Consider the following 20,200-nt stretch of genomic DNA (forward strand, 5'->3'; position numbering starts at 1 on the left):
ACTCCGTGCTTCATAAATACTCTCTAAATATATGTAGGATGAATTCCTCAAAGAAGGTGCTACGTGACTTTTCCAGGAGACATGCCTCTTCACCAGACAGGACAGACAGACCAGTAAACAACCCTACCCGCAGCCAGCACGACAAACCAATGAGTTCACAGGAGTCTCATACGGGAGCCTGGGTAGCTCTCAGGAAGTGATAACTCCAAGAGCTCCTCATGGCACAGGCCCCTTTCCAGAGAGACAGATCTTCCCCTTCTAAGTATTAGCCATCACCCTGGGACCCAGCGAAAATGAGAAAGCAGTGAGGTGCAGAGCCACGATGGGGTGGATGGGTGGATACACGCCTCCCCTACCACTACCACCACAAAGACTTGTGTGTTGAGAGCCTAGGGATGGGAACTAAGGCTTTTAGGGGAAGTGGCCAGATGACCCGAGCTCTGACTTCATCAGGGGATCCATCCATTGGTGGGTACCTAATGTGATGGGCCACTGGGTGGTAACTGGGTTCTGGAAAATGGAATCTAGTTGAAAGAGAGCGTGTCTTTGGGGCGCATCATTGGAGCACTTTCTCCCTCTCTCAACATGAGGGGCTATATGCTTATATGCTACCCTGGTTATGATGTTCAACCAAACGACCAGGCTAAACCTTTCCTGGTGTAAATTGTTTCTCTCTGGTGTTTTGTCCTAGCAACAAAAGCCCAATACACGGACACTTGCTTGTTTCTTGTTTTCTATCTACTTCTGAGGTCTGGAGGTGAGGTGACTTGCCCAGTCATACCCTAACTCTTGGTGACAAAGCAAGAAAGGCTCCCAGGAAAACCAGATGGCCTTTACCAACTCTCCCCTCATGAGGGGCAACATCGGGATGGCATCGTTTTATCCACAACAGAGGAAGCAAGCAGACTGAGAAGTACAAATCCCCTCAGTAAAGTGGCAAGTTTTCCCACCCATTCAAATCCCACCTGATTTAGATTTTATATTTTAATTTCGTTTAATTGATACATTTGTTATATTTACGTTTGTATACATTGTATGACTTTCCATCCGGGCAAATGTCTCTACCCAAACATTTATCATTTCTTTGTGAACATTCCTCCTCCTGTCCGGCTTCTGGAAGGTGAAAGGCAACGGTGCTGTCCGCAGTTGCCCCGTTTAAAGCACTACGGGCCTTCCTACTCTTAACTACACTGTAACTTCTTCCTCAACATTCCGCATCCTGCCTTTCCCGCTATTTCGGGTTTTAAGGCGCATAACACACTTGGGCTTCAAAGATGACATTTTGTTTCTGGACATAAGACAGGGGCTAGATCTGTGGATGCTCCGTTGAACCTGGGGTCGGAGGTAGGAGCCATCAGGCCCGGGCTCTCGAGACTGCGGCTTCCTCCACTGCTCAGGCGCCGCTCTAGCGACGTCGCCCCGCCCCACTCGGGCGAACCCATTCCCAGGAAGACAGGGGTGAAGAGAACCCTGAACTCTTCGTGATAGTTCAAGCCATGCTCTGGCCAATCAGAAAGCGTCACTAATACCCGCCTCCAACTGCATCCTCGGAGGCGTGCAGCGGTGATTGACATCATCTGAAGCCATTGGCCAAGCTGAGAGCAGTTAAAGGCAGAAACCTCTGCCCGCATCGTCCGGCGAAGGAAGACGGTTTTCCCCACCTCCTTCTTCTATTGGGTCTCTGAAGCCTCCGAGCGTTTAACAGCAACCAATCGGAGGACCAGATGGAGGGAGGAGGCGGATTGGTGATGGTTGCCAGGAGCCTGTTTGGCGCGACTCTTGGGACCAGAGGGACTTGTCGGTTGTGTCCCAACTCTACGGCAGGGGCCTGGACTTGAAGGCTGGGCTAGGAGCGGGTTCCGCTCCACCCCGCCCCGCCAGCACCTCTGCAGGCTGCCTGGGACCTTGAGGCCCAATGTCCACCCAACCCTAGCTCCCGTGCCTCCAACCATCGCGGTCTCAGGCCCTGGGATCAGCTGCCCCCAATCCAAACCCTCTTTCACCCCCCAACTCCATCCCTGCTAGTGCCTGGTTACCATGGTGAAGCTAGCAGCCAAATGCATCCTGGCAGGTGAGTAGTAAAAACTCTCGAACGTGTGTTCCTGGGGGCCTGAGCCGTCCTAACTCAGGCAGTTTTGATTCACGATTGCGTCCAATGTCTGTCTCCCGTAGGAATGCCTGCAGTGACCAACAGACAGAATTCAGAAAGCGGGGTGGGGGGTGGGGATTATTCCCTCTGCCCGACACACTTGTAGCTGTTGTGTTCCCTGTCTCCCTCTCATATTTTGAGGCCACTATCACCAAGTAGACTTATAGTACAAACACAGACTGTACTCCAAAGCTAGGCGTCAGTGACGCTGGCCTCACAAAGTTCCTATCATTTACGCTGACCCCCCCCCCCCCAATAACCAGGAAGACGGGGGTCGGGTGGAGTGAAGTGGGTTACAGTGCTGCCAAGCTGAGAGTATATGGACTTGGAGTTTCCCCGGAAGTAAGAAAAGTAAGAATCTTGTTATTGTTGACCGGCCTGGAAGTAGCCTGCGCATCGCCTCGATCATGGATGAGTATTAACTCGATCCGTGCAGAGTGAGCCGGTTCGTGGTACCCGCACCTGTGGGTTTGCCTCGGGTCAGTCCAAACATTGAGAAGACCGTTTGCTTCTCTTGTAGACTGGTTAACAGCAACCGCGTAGGCACCTGTATTTCATTCACTACCACAGCACAGCAGGGTAGTTTCCGTGTGGTCCTGATGTGACCACTGAGTGATGTTAGGGTTACTGGGGTGAACCCCTAGTGAAGATCGTACACAGACTTCCAGTCCACCTGACTCCAGATCTCTGTTCTTGGGTTGGTCGGGTTGGCTACTTTTCTTGTTTTGATAACAAACTTGACAGGCAGCATCTTAAAGGATGAAGGGCTTATTGGGGCTCACGGTTCCGGGGGACAGTCCATCATGGTGGGGGAAGGCACAGTGGCAAGGGCCAGTGACTGGCTAGTCGCATTGCTTCCAGTCAGGAAGCAGAGCCGTGAGCATTGCTGCTCAGTACACTGTCCCCTTTTTCTCCAGTGGGGGCTCCAGCGTGTAAAATGGTGCCACCCACCTTTAGGGGTGGCCTCCCCCTTCATTAATTAACCTGACACACCCAGCCCATGATTCTTCTCCGTAATCAAGAAGTTAACCTGGGGGTGGGGGAGTGTCTTTGGATCTTTATCCTACAGACTGAGAGTAGGGGATAGTACCCTTGATGACTTTTCTAATTTGAAAATAAAAAGGGTCACACAGAAAGATGAGTGACAGCCCTGACTCAGGCCCTATTGCAGCAGAAGGAACCCTGGCTCTCCAGAGCACCTCTAGTTCTCAGAGAGCCAGAGGAGGCGGTGTTGTGTAACAAAAGGATGTTGGTCAGTCCTCTTCCCCAGCTCTGTTGCCTTGGACAGTGTTCAGCTTCTGCACGGGTAAGTTGGGGACATCTTCATTTTTCTAAAGTTAACTTTCTTTTTTTAAATGGGGGGCGGCTCAGCCTGCTGTTCTTTGCTCATTTCTCTTTAGCTGGTGAGCTCTCAAAAACCAAGAAACTCTTGTCATAAGCCACTCTCCTGAGACTTGCTATGTGCCGACCCCATGTCACACCCTCGGTGCAAGTCTCTTGCGAGTCCTCACAGCCACCAGCCAGTCCTCGGTCATCCTCATGTAAGATGAGGCAGGCAAGACCCATACTATGAAGATGCTGGCCCTAGGTCCAGACCCAGGTACTGCGCCTGCCACATGCTTCCAGCCCAGCCAAAGTCAGCAGTGGCTCCTGGCCTCCACTCCAACCTGGTCCTCAGTCTACAGCTTCTGTGGCTTGAGATGGTGGGAGATAAAATGGCACAGTGGCCAGGCTCCTGTGTTTCATCTGTTTAACAAACAACACTGTGTATCAGGCAGGGGACACACTTGCTTATTAACACTGTAGCAATTCTATGAAGTAGGTACCGTTCGTTGTTAGCCTATTTTACAGATGTAACAAAGGAGGCACAGAGAGTGTAACTACCTGACCTGATATCACACAGTTAGTGTGGAGCTGGGGTCTGGCCCCACATCTTTGCCCCTTTGGTGATGAATCTCTTGGGATGTGGGACAATAGTCATGCTTCCCTGGAGTGTAGGCATCTGTTCTATTGCTGCGAATCTGGTAGGATAGCCACCCTGGTAAAGACAGCAGAGGGACAGATGACCTCAGAGGCCACACAAGTAGCCAATTGAGATCTGCCTAGAAAGGACCGGATTTTGGACTTGGATTGGAGAGGGGACTGGAACATGTCCAGGGAACAAAAGGACAAGCATTGTACGTACGTCCAGATTTCCTATAAGGGACCATTGGAGATGGTTGGATGGTCAGCTAGAAGTTGACCAAAGAGAGTTGTGGATGCCTGCTGTGGGTGAAGGCGTGGACTCGGGGCCGTTCTGTTCTGTGACCCTGATGGGGTTGGAATGCAGTTGGCGGCAAGGAGAGTCAGGGAATGGTAATGGCAGAATCAGCTCTGGACCTGTGAAGACTGCCAACCAGCAGAAGTTCTGCGACACACAGCGGTGGTGCAGAGTTGGAAGGACCCCGCGGAGCTAGGTGCAGGCCTCTGGGGAGGGACACTGCCTGGCTGGCACAGCATTCAGTTCCGTCAACCCTAGGGCGATGTCACCACATGCCACATTGTCACCAGGACCTGTTTCCCCTGGCAGAGAACTCAGCTCAGCTTCAGAGTCAGGTGCCCCCAGCCCATTTCTGTGTTTTGAGACCTCGCAGCAGGTTCAAGCCAAATGTGGGGCCTGTGTCCTGGTGACCATCACGTAGGTGGCAAAGCAGCCTATCGGAGGCAAGGACACTGGGGTAGTCAGGTGCGGGGATCATCGTCTCCAGGGCTGAGCAGAGAAAAGCTCAAAGAGGGAGCTCCCAGTCCTGCGGGTGATGTGTGAGCTCCTGGGATAGCTGTGGGTGGTGGAGGTAGGCTTGAGAGACAGCCCAGAATAGAAGAGCCAGGAAGAAGACTGGGATGCAGGAGGTGGTGGTGTTCATAACCTGGGACAAGGAGGCTGGATACTTGGTGGTGTGGTGGGCAGGAAGACTAGGGTAGACAGAGAGGTCACTCAGGTCTGTGGTGAGATGTGGGCTTGGCTGTGAGCAAGCAAAATGCAGAAGACAGTGGAAGCCCCACAATGGCCATGGCTTCGGGGAACCCCGCACCCTGCAGCCACGTGGACTCACAGGCTCTCGAGGTTTCTCATGTTCCTTTCCTCGGATGCCCTGCTTCTCAGCTGCGTTGTCTGCCTTTTCACTTGTCATCCTGTTGCTCTGAGAATGTGTTTATCAGCTCCCCCGCCTCCCCATGCTCCGATCCCTCCTAGCCCACACAGGAACTTCGCTGCCAGCCCTGGTGACTGGCAGTCAGCAGAAAGACTCACGAAATCAACCAAAACCAATCTGTGGGGGAATTTCCCAGGGAGAAAGAGCCAATTTCCTCCCAGGTTTAGGAACAGAATGGGAGTCAGGCTAGTGACTGACTACCTTCTGGGCTATCAACAAGGCATGGGGAAGAATTGCTAGGCTCTCTGCCCTGGGGTAGGTGGGACCCACAGACCCTGAGAGGCCATGGTGCAAAGAGCCTCGAGGTGGCATTTGGGATGCTCAGCCAGACCAGCCTAGTAAACCAAGGCAGCATAAAAACCCTAGAGGGGTACCTCGCTTCTACGAGCTGTCTTCACCTGTGACTTCAGTAGGGGGTGCAACACGGGAGGGAAGGCCTGAGAGGGAAGGAAATCAAGTCCTGAACGGCTCACTCGGCCCTAGCAGAAGTCTCCTACCTCGAGACACCAGTTGTCATGTAGTTGTCTCACGAGAGAAAATGACAGGTAGGGGGAGTCAAAGGGGAACAGTGTCCGGAGCTGCAGGCCGGAGAAGGCAGACAGAGGAAGCCACTGTGAAAGGGACTGAAGACAGAGATTGGGTGCTGGTGATGGCCCTGAGGGTCAGGGACGTGAGCACGCAGAAAGCAGGTGCCCGGTAACACCTGGGCAATGGGAATGATAACCCTGCACGTGTAAAACAGCCAGATCAGCACGGGTCAAGGCTACAGGTGGAAGAGTGGAGGGGGCAAGGCACCCTGAGCCATCCCTATGACAGCACCGGAAGAACTTGCTATGAAACCGCTCCCTTTTATCATGCAAAAGACTCAGACCTAGGCCTGAAAACTGACCAGGAACCTTTATGATGTGTGAGTTCCTGGAGCTGCTTGAACAAGGACTGAGAAGGGCTCAGCCCAGCTGGGCCAAGTGGCTATAGGATATGACTGTGGATGCGGGGGGGGGGGGGGGGGGGGGGCTCCCATGGCTCAGCATTCACCTAGCACAAATGAAATGAAGTACTTGAAAATGGGTTTTCGCTGGGTGATGATGGTGCACGCCTTTAATGTCAGTACTTGGGAGGCAAAGGCAGGCAGATCTCAGTGAGTTCGAGGCCAGCCTGGCCTATAAAATGAGTTCCAGGGCAGCCAGGACTACACAGAGAAACCCTGTCTTGGAAAAAAAAATTAGTTTTCACCAAGGTCATGATGGAGGAAGCAACAGAGACAGCTGACCTCAGACTGTGGGAGCACAAGGACTCTGGAACAACAGTTAGGGAGCCTGCATGGGGCCGGCCTAGACCCTTTGCATGTGTGTGACAGTTGTGTAGCTTGGTGTGTTTGTCAGGCTCCTAGAAGTGAGATCAGGGCCTGTCCCTGGCGCTTAGCTGGATTTTAGGAACCTGTTCTCCATGCTGGATCACCTTGTGGGAGGAGCTCGGTCCTACCTCAATGTGATATGCCTTGCTGTGCTCAAGCCCATGGGAGGCCTGCTCCTTTCTGAGTGGAGACAGAGGAGAAGTTGGTAGATAGGGAGGGGGTAGATGAGAGTGGAGGGGGGGAGAAGGAAAGGAAGGAGGAGAAACTGATCAGTATATAAAATAAAAGAAGAAATGTTAATAAAAAATGAGCAGAAGAAAATGAGTTTTCGCAGAGCGAAAGCAACCTCTGGACATCTTTACCGTCAGTGTAGATGAGAACGCAGGCAGTGGCTCGGCCAGGTGAGGTCACGAGTTGGCTTCTCACTCCTTTTGCTGGCCAGACTCTAGAGTAAATTGGAGTCTGAAAGTGACAGGTTTTCCCATGAGGTGTGCTTTGGTGGAAGAGCGTCACTTCTGTTGGCAGGGCTCAGGAGCCCTCCTTAACCCCTGTTACCTGCTAGGTCATTCTGGTTGACAGGGCTGTGAGGTGTATAGAGATGTAGTCTGGCCTTGGTAAGCTCTCAAGATGGGCCTCCTGGACCAGTTACCTGCTGGCTACTTCCCTGCTTATCGCAAGAGCTGCAGACATATGCTCTGAAAACTCAGCAAAGTTTCTGGTTTCATGTCAAGCCCTCTAGAGTAGGAGGAGGCTCTGGTGCCTGATGGGACCCAAGTGATATCTGTCCCTCTGCTCTGGCTTCAGGAGATCCAGCCGTAGGCAAGACAGCCCTGGTGCAGATGTTCCGCAGCGACGGGACCCATTTCCAGAAGAACTACACTCTGGTAAGCTGGGGCTGGAGAGTCCCCACCTGGTCACAATGTAAAGACACATGACCGTTAACCGTGAGAGAATGACTTAGCAAAACCTCCAAGCAATGTCCTAAGAGGCCGAAGAAAGGACCGGGAAATGGTGACATGGAGATCCAGTTTCCACTGGCCACCAGTAAAGGACTGTGTCCCGAGGGGACTGGCCAGGATGCCACAGTTGCCAGGAGCAGTGGAGGTCTGGGAGTGGGAGGTTGTCAGGGCCTCTGACTTCTGCTTGGCTGGGATTTCTCTGCAGGGAGGTGGGGTCTTGCCTTGTTCTGGGCCACCCCACTGCGGGGCCCCCTAATGCCCATGATCTTGGTGTCCCCTGCAGACAACAGGTGTGGATTTGGTGGTGAAGACAGTGCCAGTTCTTGACACAAATGACAGTGTGGTGAGTGGTGGCCTGAAGCCAGGGTGCATGGGGCTGCTCCTGTGGGCCAGGGGGCCCTCCCTGCAAGGGACATGGAGCAGTGACACAGGGCATCTTTGAAGGAGGGCCTGAGGAGGGAGAGGAGGACTGGGATGTAGACCTTACCAAAAGAACTTGCTATCTTTTGTCTGAGTTCTTAACAGGATCCCTACAGAGACCCCACAACTCTTGAGGGTGAACGGTACAATGCCATGTTTGTGTAGCTGCTCCCAGAGAGAGGGTCCTTAAGGAGAACCCTGAGCAAAATGAAAGACATGGGCATCCCTGATACCACAAGAAAGGCTGACACTGGAGCCACTGTGCAGGGCAGGTCATGGAGCAGACAGTGCTACCTGCCGGGGGTTCAGAGCCAGGCAGAGGGGACTGCACCAGGAGGGGGCTCAGGGAGCTCGGGGGACTCGGCTGGCTCGAGCAGCAGCGTTGTGGATGGTCTCTGCCTGGGCTGGGAAGGCTGGGTGCCTTGTGTCCAGAGTACACGCTCACACATCGCAGAGCGGTGACAGGCTGCCCTACTTTACGCACCGTCCCCAGGCTTCCTCCGTGACCTCCTTTATCAAGAATCCTTATGTGATCTGAGAATCCATTTGGTTAACAGAGTACAGAGTGGCCTTCTGGACACCGGAACACTTGTCAGCCTGCTTAGTGTTCTGGGCTGCCAGGTGGGCAGTCAGGCTGCTCCTGCGATGTTTGTGCTTGGGGTTGGGAAAGGTGAGCCAGGTCACCATGCCAGGTGGGTGGAAGCTATGCCTCTGCCCTTTGGGCACTCTGGACTGTGCTCGCCGTCTCTCCAGGACTCGGAGAAGGCAGAGCATGTGTGAAAGCACCCATGCGCATGGCATGTTTGCTCTGTCTGCTGTTGAGCCACGTCCACAGAGAGCTGGTGGGAAACCTTGACTTGACTCTTGCCGTGTCCCCTTCTGAGATGCACTTTTCTGGTCCCAGGAACTCTTCATTTTTGACTCTGCCGGCAAGGAGCTGTTCTCTGAAATGCTGGATAAATTGGCAAGTAGTGTGTTCTTTCTTCCTGCCTACCTCCACCACCCCCTTCTCCCCAGCCCTTCCTCCAGTGGCACTCCCTGAAGGGATACTCTGGACCATCAGAAGTAGCCAGGCAGGATCCTCTGAGGGGCATCCCTCCCAGCTGGGGCTTTGGGCCCTTGACAAGTAGGTGCTCCTCCTTGCTCAATATGGCCACGCCCTGCTCTGGAATGTGCCAGAAACTAATCTGTTTCTCCAGCCTGCTATTTCTGAACAGTCCCTTCTGGGGGGTCTTACAGCCCTCCCTGACCTCCCAGTACAGGACCACTGATTCCTTCCCCTCTACGGATGCCTACAGCCAGAAAAGAGACTCTGCCCCCCCACACACACCAAGAAGGGTTATCCCATTGGCCTTGTTCTGCCAAACTCTCCAGAACAGAGGACTCTGCAGGCCCACAAGGTCAGAGCAGGGCCTAATTGTATAGGGAGGTGGTACCAGAGCCTGTGCACCAGAGGGAGAGCCCACAGCCCAGGCAGGGGCATCCTGTGACCCCATCATGGGCTGGCAGCAGGATATTTAAGGACTCCTAGGCCGACAGTCCATGTGGAACCCCAATTCTTCACTGGGTGACAGAGCCCCCTCCAGGTATTAGTGTATGGTGATTAGGGCTGATGGCAACACCCTGGGAGAAGCCAGAAGTGGTCCCAAGTTTTCACTAGTCCCCAAGTGAAAAGCCCACCGTTATGAAAAAGATGCAGGCAGACACATCCAGGGACTAGACAGTGAGGGAACCGGCATCACCCTTCGCGGCCCCGCAGTGTGGGAGAACACTGTAGCCTTGTAGTGGCGGCTCCCATAGAACTATGATGTGTGAGTTAAGTAGAACCGTAGTGGACAAGAGTGGGTTTCTGGGTAGAAAACAGCCCTGTCTCCCTCTCCTGGCTGTCCCTTGAGCCTGTCAGCCAAGGCCAGTTATCGTCCCTCTGAGCTGTTTTCTTCAGCTGCAAAGACTCTCCCAGACAGCCCTACCCTGGGCAGTGCAGTGATGCACTTGCGGCCCCAGTGAGAGGTACCTGGCAGTCACTGCTCACCCAGGTTCCAGCTCGCCTCTCCCACATGAGTGCCACTGAGCCTGGCCTCCGTTCGTTCTGTGCTGAACGGTGGCTGTCTGTGAGTGTGACAGTTTCCCAGCTCACAGCCCCCTCTCATCCACCTCCCTGAATGCCAGCTTTCCCCGCATCCGAGCATCCCTGTTACATCCCTGAAGTGTTTTTCTCCTGTCCCCTGCTTAGTGGGAAAACCCCAACGTCCTGTGTCTCGTCTACGATGTGACCAATGAGCAGTCCTTCAACAGCTGCACCAAGTGGCTGGAGAAGGTGCGGGCCCAGACTCCGGGTACCTTCCTCCCAGGTAGGAACTGCGGAGGGCCCCCTGCCCAGCAGTGCCTCTGTGCTTCAGCCCAAGGGCTTCAGGTCACTGCACACGCCACTGTGGGATTAGGACAGGGGCCTGAATCTCTGAATCTTTGACCTCAACGTCCTTCACTGTGCCCTTGCTCTGCCTCCCTAAGCCTGGGGTGGGGAGACAGTGCCACCCACCAGGAAGTGTTGTGAGAGTCTGGATAATAAGAAGGAAGGGTGCTGCATTCTGAATTGATGTTTCCAGAACGCCAACTCCGGGGAGGAATCTCTCATTTTGCCCAGGACGCAGGGCACAAGTTACATTCCAGCTCTGTTGTCACTTCTGCATGCCTTAAATCAGTTTCTTTCTCATCCCTGTGTGAGATCAACAAATTCTCCTCATTAGAGGCCGGGGAAAGCAGCCTCCAGAGACGGGCTGAGAAATTAGCGCAGCTGAGGCAGCTGGGAACGGAGCTCAATTACCTGAGTCCCTGACTCCGAGCCCAGGCCCAAGATTAGCATTAATGACCATGTCTGATGTTGGTTCCATGTGCTGGGAATTGTCACAAATGCTCTTCTGAACTTGGTCCAGGCCTGCCTGGCGCTTACAGCCCCAAGGAGATGAGAAACGTAGATATAGTTGAAGCCATGAGAGAACTCTGAGCTGCTTGTGCATAGCGAAGCCAACCTGTCCACTGTGGCCCTTGGGGACATTCCCTACTGGTACATGCCCCCTCAAGTGGTCAGCTCTGTCACCTGATGTGTCACACGCCCCCCCCCCTTTGCAGCTGACCTCCCATCCTGCCCCTTCAAAACACAATATTGTGGTTATTCCTTTTGAGCAGGTGTTTTAGTGGGGACTAAGACAGACCTGGCTGGCCGACGAACAGTGGATACTGCGCAGGCCCAGGCGTGGGCACTGGGTCAAGGCCTGGAATTCTTTGAAACGTCTGTGGTGAGTATCCCCACCCTCTGAGCCACTAATCTGGGGGAGCTCTGTGCTGGCGATTTGTTCATGACCCCAGATGCGTGTAGTGGTTCTGCTCCCAGATGCAAATCTAAGTCTTGCATTCCACCCAGAATGCTGCCGTTCCACCCAGAATGGTCAGTGTGTATCGTGAGAGTCTTCTGCGTGGCACCAGGAAGCAGGGCAGACAGCCCACCCTAGGCAAGGCTGTGTGCATTTCAGAAAGACTTTGGAGTGGAAGGTGTTCCATCTCCCTGACCTTTGAACTGTGTGAGAGCTGCTGAAGGACACAGCGCTGTTGGCTCTCAGTTTCAGTGCAGCCTTCATAATAACTCTGTGAGACAGGAGTTGTCCTGTCCCCAGTTCAGCAGTGGAGTGAAAATTGACTAGCCTAGACCAACATGACCAGGGTATACCCAACCCCCAGACCCCCAGTTTCCCATCCTACAGGAACATCTAGCGTCTTCTCTGATGTGAGAGCCCTCCTGCAGTGAGAGATGGTTCCCTGGCATCATCAGGGCTGTCCAGCACAGTGACACACCTTCTTACGTTTGGAGCGTTAAAAGTTATGGCTTCCGGACACGTGCTTCTGGCCATACCACATACCTGTTCTGAGCCTCCCATCACAGGCATGCAGATGGCCCAGACACCGGTGTCTCGTCAGAAGCCACAGCCCTTCCTCAGGAGCGTCATTGAAGAGTCCTGTTAGACCTGCAGTGGCTCCGTTGTGTGAGGTCTAACTTTGAGGTCTCTAGGCCCAATGCTTTGGCTTCCCAAAGAAGTCAGTGGGGGAGTGCGTACCCTGGTGTCACCTCCTCCAGCCGCAGGCTCTGTCACACCTACAGAACAGCCTGTGCCTCCAGTGTCCCCCACTGGCACACTTCCCCAGCCAAAGCATAGCCTTCAGGGCATGTGTTGGAGCTGAACAGGCTCTGCACCCCCCCCCCCAGGAATGGGATGTCCACCGTGGGGCCTCAGGCTCCTCACCTGTAAAATGGGGATAGAACCTGCCCTTTTCTGATTGTCGCATGCGGGAATGTAAGACACTCAATGCAATGTCCAGTCTAACTGAGTAGACACTCGGTGTGCTTGCTAGCTTTTTAAAACAGAAATGATTCCCTAAAATGGTGTTTTTGCTATTACTACTTACGAAACCCTAGAGCCAGTGGCTGGTACAGAGATGGATGTTACCCCTGCCTTGAGTCCAGTTATCACAATCCGAGATTAATGGCGTTCAAATGAGAGCTCGCACTGCATAGGTCTCCCTGGCTATGCCGTGTCATGCACCTTTAAGTGAGCAGCGAGCTGCATACCCACAACTCCCCGTTCCCTCCCCCTCTGCCTTCATCAGTCACCATCTCCTCCCCCAACACCCATATTTCCCAGAAATTAAAACCTGTCCGAACACATCAGTCACCCAAGGCTACTGGTCAGCTCTGTGCAGGTGTCAGAAGGATGCATATAAATCCTGCTTGAAGAGGCTGCGGTTGGGCACTCGGTATTAACTGTGCAAGTTAACTAGTCCCCCCTGAGTTGCTGCTAACAGGAGCGCCACTGGCGGATCGGTTAAGAAAGCTGTAATTAAAAAAGGAACATAACCCAATGTGGTTTGAGATGCTGCCAAGCCCATCTCCTCGCTTCTCCCGAAGTGCAGCAGCCTCGAGGAGGAACCTCCATGGCCCTTTGCCTTTTAAACACCCCTCCATGTCTGGCATTTCAGCCCCCCCCCCAAAAAGTCAAAAAGAACTTCTTTGAACAAAAATTAAAGAATTTTCTAGACCGAAATCAAACCCATTGTTTATCGCTGAGGCAAGATTATGCATAGAATGCAAGGGCAAGGCTAAGTTCATGGCTCTATTGGGGGGAGTACCCTCCTAGGCAGCTGGGGGCCTGCCTGCCTGCCATTTGATTGTGTAAATTACCTTTTGTGTTCTGGAGGTGCCCGACAAAGGCAGCTGCTCCTGTCTCTGTTGCTCAGTTAGCAGACAGACCAGAGAGGTTGTGTTTCTCTTCCCCATTGCACAGCTAAGGAGGAACAGGACTAAGGCCAGGACGCAGCCCTGTCCAGGGAAACATGAGCGCTTCAGCTCTTCCAGAAGGAGTATGCACCCTTCACCTCCTCACAGGACCTGCTTGCGGGCTCTTGGTGACAAAGTAAACCAAGGGCTAGTGTGGGCCTACCCCAGACGTCATCTCTCAACAGCCTGCTCTGTCAGTGTCCAAAGTGAGCAAGATGATAATCAGTCATTGGCTAACAGGGCTTCTGTTGCTGGCAGCCCCCTTAATGCATTTGGAAAATAGTTCAATTTCCATCTACTTCCAAGCACTCCATGGTGTCTGCCGAGGCTCCTGGGCATTGAATTCCTTAAGTTTTATGATGGGTTCTCCCGGCTTGTGCTATGGAGAGCTTCTGACTTCGGCTAGAAGCCCTCCCTTAAGATTTCCTAGCCCCCCCTCCCTCTACTCGGCGCTTAAGGACACTTTGGGGGTGTTATTCAGTGACATTGACTGCCTAGGACATGATGGCCACACAAGCAGAGGTGAGGCTGACTCGGCTCTCATGCCTGGGGTGGGGGGAGCTTAGCAGGTGCTTGCTGGGCTCCCAGTGCACTCTTGGCATTGAGCCCTGGTTTTTCTTGGCCAGCAGCTCCCCCTGATTGCACTTGCTTCTCCCTCACTGTGGGGTCCAGGCAGCTCTCTCCCCAGGACTGGTACGGTTCTCTCCAGCCTGAGATCAGGACGCACTGTCCAGCTGGGCCACTCCACCCTCTGGTTTCATCACTCCTCTGTAAAGTGCAGACACGCCAGCTTCTGTGATATTCCTCCCATTCCATCAGGGACACTTCAGGGCCTCATATTACGCTCTGCTGTGCCTTTGACAGCCACGGAAAAGCTTTCCAACAGGCCCTTGTACGCTCTTGGCTGCATCTCCTGTCTGCAGTGTGATGGGTTCTCTCTGCCACTTTGTTTTTAAAAATACCTAGATGGTGTGGTGGTGTGTACCTGTAATTCTACCGCTCAGGAGACTGAAGTGGGAAGATAAAGTATTTAAGGCCAGCATGGACTACATAGCAAGACCCTATCTTAAACTGATGATAATGCCGATGGTGATGCTGGTAGTGGTGATGGTGGTGATGATGATGGTGGTGGTGATGATAATAATGGTAATCATGGTGATGGTGATGATTATAGTGATGATAATGATGATGATGGTGGTGATGATGGTGGTGATTGTGGTAATGATAGTGATGATAATGGTAATGATGGTGATGATGGTAGTGGTTATGGTGATAATGGTGGTGATGATGATGATGATGGTGGTGATGGTGATGATAGAGATGATGGTGACGATGGTGGTAATGGTAGTAATGATAGTGATGATGGTGACGGTGGTGGTGATTGTGATGGTAGTGGTGATGATGATGGTGCTGGTGGCTAGGGATGTAACTCAGGAAAGTGCTTATCTAGTGCATAGCACTCTGAATTAGCACTGTTGAACACCCTATAATCCCAAAACTCCAGAGGTAGAATCAGGGAGATCAGAAATACAAGGTCAGCCTTAGCTATAGTGAGTTTGAGGCCAGCCAAAGTTACAGGAGACTTTATCTCACAAAACATATAAAAGTTATCTGAGAGACAGGATCCTGTGTTGGAGCCCCTGGTGTTGCAATGTTAGGTCCAGTTTAAAAAAAAAAAAAAACAACAACAACTCGGGAGACAGGAAAGACAAAAGCAAGCAAGTAAACAACAAACAGGCACCCTCATTGCAGGTAGTTGGTGGCCATGGTGTCAGGACAGTGCCCCCCTTCCTTTTTTTTTTTTTTTTTTTTTTTGGATTTTCGAGACAGGGTTTCTCCGTAGCTTTTGGTTCCTGTCCTGGTACTAGACCAGGCTGGCCTCGAACTCACAGAGATCTGCCTGCCTCTGCCTCCCGAGTGCTGGGATTAAAGGTTGCGCTACCACTGCCTGGCTTAGTGCCCTTCCTTCTGATGGCCCCTCTGACCTCCCCTTGGAGGGCCTGTCACTGTAACCCTGGAGTAGAAGGTCCCTGTTGCAGCCTGGCATCTCGGGGAGGGGTTTGTGTGTGCTGTGCCTCTCCTGGCTGGGCTGTGCCCTGTTGCCTTTGTAGTCCTCCTCTTCCCACCTGGAGCGGCTCTGGGCAGACTCTCTCCTAGAGCACATCTGTCTGCTGTTTTGTGTTGGCCTTTGAACTTCTGTCAGAGCTAAGTAAGTGGATTCACCTTCTTGTCCTCCACACAGAACCTAGTGGCCACAAGGAAGGCTCTACAGATAGACCTCAGCCTCGACCCTGGCTGCACGGCTCACGTGCCACGCAGCTGTCACTGTGTTCCTTTTAGCTTTGTTTCCCCTTAAATCTTCACTGTGACAACAGCTGTCCTCGACACCAGGTGTCAGGAGTCCAAAGGGAGAGATACCTCGAGTAGGGGCCAGCTTCTCCAGACTAAACTCACACCCCTCTCAATTCTTACAGAAGGAGATGGACAATTATGAGGCCCCATTCCACTGCCTGGCCAAGCAGTTCCACCAGCTGTACCGGGAGAAGGTGGACATGTTCCATACCCTGGTGTGAGGGTAGAAGTGGACTGTCCCACAGGAATGGCTGGGCTGGGCTGCTGTGAGCCCAGCAAACCTTCATCTCTCCAGAACACAGAAGACGGACTTGCCTGGGACTTCTCAAATATCCACCATAGCTTTCAATAAAATGAGGAAAATGAATAGCGGCTGCTTCTGTTCTTAGTTGGGGCTATGCCTGTAACCACTGCTGCACTGGCCAGAGACAGGGCATCCCTGGCCTGTTTCTGCCCTCCGTGTATAGGGCCTCCCTGCTCTGGAGGTCCCCTATAAGCCGACAGTAGAGAAGGCAAACCCTAGGCTGGTTTGGCAGGACCTGTGAGCTACCGCAGCACTGGGACACAGAAGCACCCCTGACTGGAGGATCTCCAGGTACCATGCCTTCTTGGGAGGACTACTGTTCCAAGGGAAGCAGTGACCCCTCCTCATGCCCACTGCTCAGCTTGGGCTTCAGCCACCCCTCCCAGTTATGCTGCTGGGAACCGAGTGCACAGACACCCGAGAGCTGGCCACTTCCTGTAATGGCCACCTCTCCACTCAGAAGCTGGGCAGCTGCGCCTCCCTCTGCATTGAGCTGGACCACTTTCCACGCTGTTAGTGCTCACATTCATTCTGTTGAAATACCACTTCACCCTTTCGCTCCCCGATGAAGGCCTGTCCGCACCAGGGCTATGGCTACAGTCTGGCCCCTGAGGCCTCCTAGAATTGTCACTCTTTCTTGGGGACCCCCACTTCCTCAGTGACCCCCTGGCCCACAGGACTTGGTCACACCCTGTCTTCAGATCTCTACGTTTTAGGGGAGCATCATATCAACTAGGGGCGTACAGCTGTATTCTCTGTGGATTTGGTGCATCTGTGCCCTTCAGTGGTGGGAGGCTGCCATGACCCTTCCAGCTGTCAGCTGAACAGTCCCCCTGCCCCTTTCCAGGTAGGACACAGCTTTTTCTCAGGGCGACCTGGCTTACACATAGCCTCTTTCCAAATGTCTCCATCAGGGCTCTCTGCAAGGTCCCTGGTGCAAATGCCATGATGGAATAGCTCTGGTTATGGCTGGGGACCCACCACGTCTCTCCAGGGCTAAGTGCATTACGTGTACCCACCAATTCTGTCCCTACAGCATGGAGTCTGTTAATACCCTACTCTTACAAATGACAAGCTGGAAGGAGAAAACTAAGCTCAGCCAAGGGGCAGCAGAGCCAGAAAGCTCAACTCCAGAGCCAGCAGCTCCCCCACTCCCCTCCTCCCTCCCCCTGAGCTTGGCAGGAGCTGTGGAGGCCACACTGCCTGCAGAGGGTGAAGGTCAGGCTGCTTGCCAAGGTCACAGGAAGGAGAGAGAACTGTGCAGGGCATCCAGGCACAGAGCAGCAGCCAGCACCAAACCCTCACATCTCCATTCCTCATGTCCTGACTCCTTAGCATGCACCAGCTATGACCACTACAGGCTGGTAACTAACTGTGTCTCTTCAAAACACCACCACTGAGGGTCGACTGTAGGCCAGGCACATGTCTAGACACTAGCAATCCAGGCTATGGCAGGTCCTCAGTGTACAACCAAAAAAAGAACAGGAAGCATTTTCCATCATCCTAAAACTGGTTCGTGGGGCCCCTGAATCTATCCCTGAGATCCTGTGCCACAGAAACCATGTCCTAAAGGTCACTTGTCTCAGTGGCTGCCCTCAGCCACCTCTGACCCCTCTGCTCCCCGCTCTACCCTTCCGTGAGACCAAGGTGACCAAAGTAGAATTAATGATGCCACCTCTCTTCATCCTCGGAACCTAGTGAGGGAAGTCCCCCAGAGAGCGCTGCAGCTAACGGCACTGCCAGTAAGAGGTCCTGGCACTGGGCTCCCCAGCTGGAGGCCAGAGAGGCTGCAGAGCTGGTGCCAACTGAAGGCTAGGTGCTGGTGCCCTTGCAGGAGCCCGGGAAGTGTCCCTGCAGTTGGTTTGCCTCTCTGGGGACTCATAGGGAGGCATCTGCTTCCAAGAGCACCAGGGACCTTGCAGAGAGCCCTGATGGAGACATTTGGAAAGAGGCTATGTGTAAGCCAGGTGGCCCTGAGAAAAAGCTGTGTCCTACCTGGAAAGGGGCAGGGGGACTGTTCAGCTGACAGCTGGAAGGGTCATGGCTGCCTCCCACCACTGAAGGGCACAGATGCACCAAATCCACAGAGAATACAGCAGACAAAACCAAACCGAGAGGGGACCTTGGGGAGTGTGCCACTCCTTCCATGGCACCCCAGAGAGAGAAAGAAAGAGTGCACTTTTCCCTCCCCTTCCTGGGAAGAGATTTGAACAGACTCACAAGCTTCAAATTGGCTGATCTAAGGCATAATGAGCGAGCGTGCCTGACCACGCGGAGGAGCCTTGGCGAACGCAGCAGGAAGGGAGAGCAGGCTGGCTTTAATGGATAGAGAAGGCTCAGGGCTTGGGTATTGAGCCCATGGGGCTAGATTCCCTGGCAAACTGGTTCTACCGGTAAATAAGACCTTTTCAGACAGTACAGATAGAAACATGAAAAACTGGAAACATGGAAACTGTGGTAGCTGGAAATTAGGGGAGTGGGCCGGGATAGATGGGACCCTGAGGAGAGGAGCTTTAGAACTGAGGTCAATCTGCACAAGCCTATCTTGGGGTACAGTCATGGGCAGTGGAGGATGGAAGGTGCAAAGGCTCCAAAGCCTTCCAGTGGGGGAAGAACCCCAGGCCAGTGAAGACTAGTCTAGGGGTGCTGAGGAAGTGAGGAAGGCAGGTTGGCATGGGCTTGTGGTGAGAGGAATACAGGTCCGATTCTAGAGCAACAAGAGTCAGCGAGAAGAAACAGTGTGGCTCATCTACCTTCCTGGTGCCTGACAAGTGGTTTATCCCCTTTGAAGACACGTTCTCTGTGAACAGACATTCATGCTGTAACTGTGCATGTAGGGTGTATTGTAGGGGCATGAGGGGAAGATGTCCTTGTCCGCCTTATTTTGGGCTGGGGTCTCTCACTGAACCTGGAGCTCACAGATTAAGCCAGACTGCCCGGCCAGCAAGCTTGGATATCCACCTGTCTCCCTTGTCTCGCCTACCCCCGCCCCAGCAGCACTATGGTCACAGATGTGTGCATTCATACCTGATCTTTACATCGGTTCTGGGATATGAACTCAGGTTCTCATACTTGCACAGTAAGCATTTTGCTGAGTGGACTGTGTCCCCCAGCTCCAGGAATTATGTCCTGAGCGTGTGTGAGCACCTACTGCATACCAGCCCGTTCCAGTGAGTGACGCCTGTGCTCAGGGCTTATGTTCCAGTGGGATGGGAGAGGGGTTGGATGAAGTAGGTTAATAGTACCTGCTGTCAGCGCCCAGGAGAGCAAGGGAGAACAGAGGCCATGCAGAGCCAGGGTGAGGGCTGTAATATGAAATGGGCAGGTCAGAGAAGCCCTCACCATCAAGGTGACATTGAAGCTGTATTTAAAAGTGGATAAGGCCACTGGCATCCTTGAAACATAGGTCCTGGGCCACCCGCAGAGATGGAGCCTTCCTGCTGCAGTGGTCAGGACAGGGACTCAGTCAGGTGAGCAGGAGATGTGTGCATGGGCGCAGTTTCTGCCTTACAGTCGCCAGCAGGCTGTGGAGTCAGGGCTTCTAACTTCGGAGGGATACACGGAGTACCCAGCTGGAGTCTCCTAAGATAGCCCCAGGAACATGCAACAGCCCAGGGACTGAGAAGAGGGCTCTGCCTATGGCCCTCCTGTTCTATGGCACATGGCCCGAGGCTCCCTGAAGCTGGCCAGCAACAATGCCCTTGGCTACCCCTTATGTTATTGTTGAGACAAGGGTTCATGTAACCCAAGCTGGCCTCGAACTTGCTATGTAGTTGAAGATGACTCTGAATTTCTGATCCTCCTGCCTTGACCTCCAGGGTGCTGGGATTACAGGTGTATGCCAATATGTCCAGTCTGTTAGGTCAAACTCAAGGCTGTGTACATGCTAAGTAAGCACTCAACCAGCTGGGCTAAATTCCAAGACTTTCGGCTATTTCTTTTCCTCTCACAGAGAGGGCTGGAGAGACCACACAAGTGGGAGTCATGTCTTGGAGCCAATGTTCAAAAGCATAAAACTTTTTCCCTGTATAAAAATACTTGACACAGTGAGGTAACCCAGACACAGAAAGACAATTATAGCATGTACTTACTCATAAGTGGTTTTTAAACAAACAAACAAAAAAAAAAAAAAAAAAAAAAAAAAA

The 20,200-nt window shown here is 53.0% G+C and overlaps 1 protein-coding gene across 2 annotated transcripts; it reads left to right on the plus strand.

The window, feature by feature from the left end:
- The first annotated feature begins 1,709 nt into the window (after positions 1 to 1,709).
- Positions 1,710 to 16,118, plus strand: Ift27 (intraflagellar transport 27). Of its 2 annotated transcripts, none has more exons than XM_050165748.1 (7): positions 1,710 to 2,071; positions 7,499 to 7,578; positions 7,937 to 7,996; positions 8,978 to 9,037; positions 10,307 to 10,424; positions 11,260 to 11,369; positions 14,366 to 15,864. In XM_050165748.1, exons 1-7 carry the CDS (start codon positions 2,038 to 2,040, stop codon positions 14,867 to 14,869), a joined length of 966 nt encoding a protein of 321 aa, XP_050021705.1. In that variant the 5' UTR covers positions 1,710 to 2,037; the 3' UTR covers positions 14,870 to 15,864. The 2 variants fall into 2 exon arrangements, with proteins under 2 accessions (XP_050021705.1, XP_050021706.1); XM_050165749.1 differs by lacking the exon at positions 14,366 to 15,864 and adding an exon at positions 15,874 to 16,118 and having other exon boundaries at positions 1,718 to 2,071.
- Positions 16,119 to 20,200: the final 4,082 nt, after the last annotated feature.

Source organism: Alexandromys fortis, unplaced genomic scaffold (assembly GCF_014885135.2).
Source record: "Alexandromys fortis isolate MF-2015 unplaced genomic scaffold, M_Fortis_MF-2015_v1.1 scaffold_157, whole genome shotgun sequence".
NCBI lineage: Eukaryota > Metazoa > Chordata > Mammalia > Rodentia > Cricetidae > Alexandromys > Alexandromys fortis.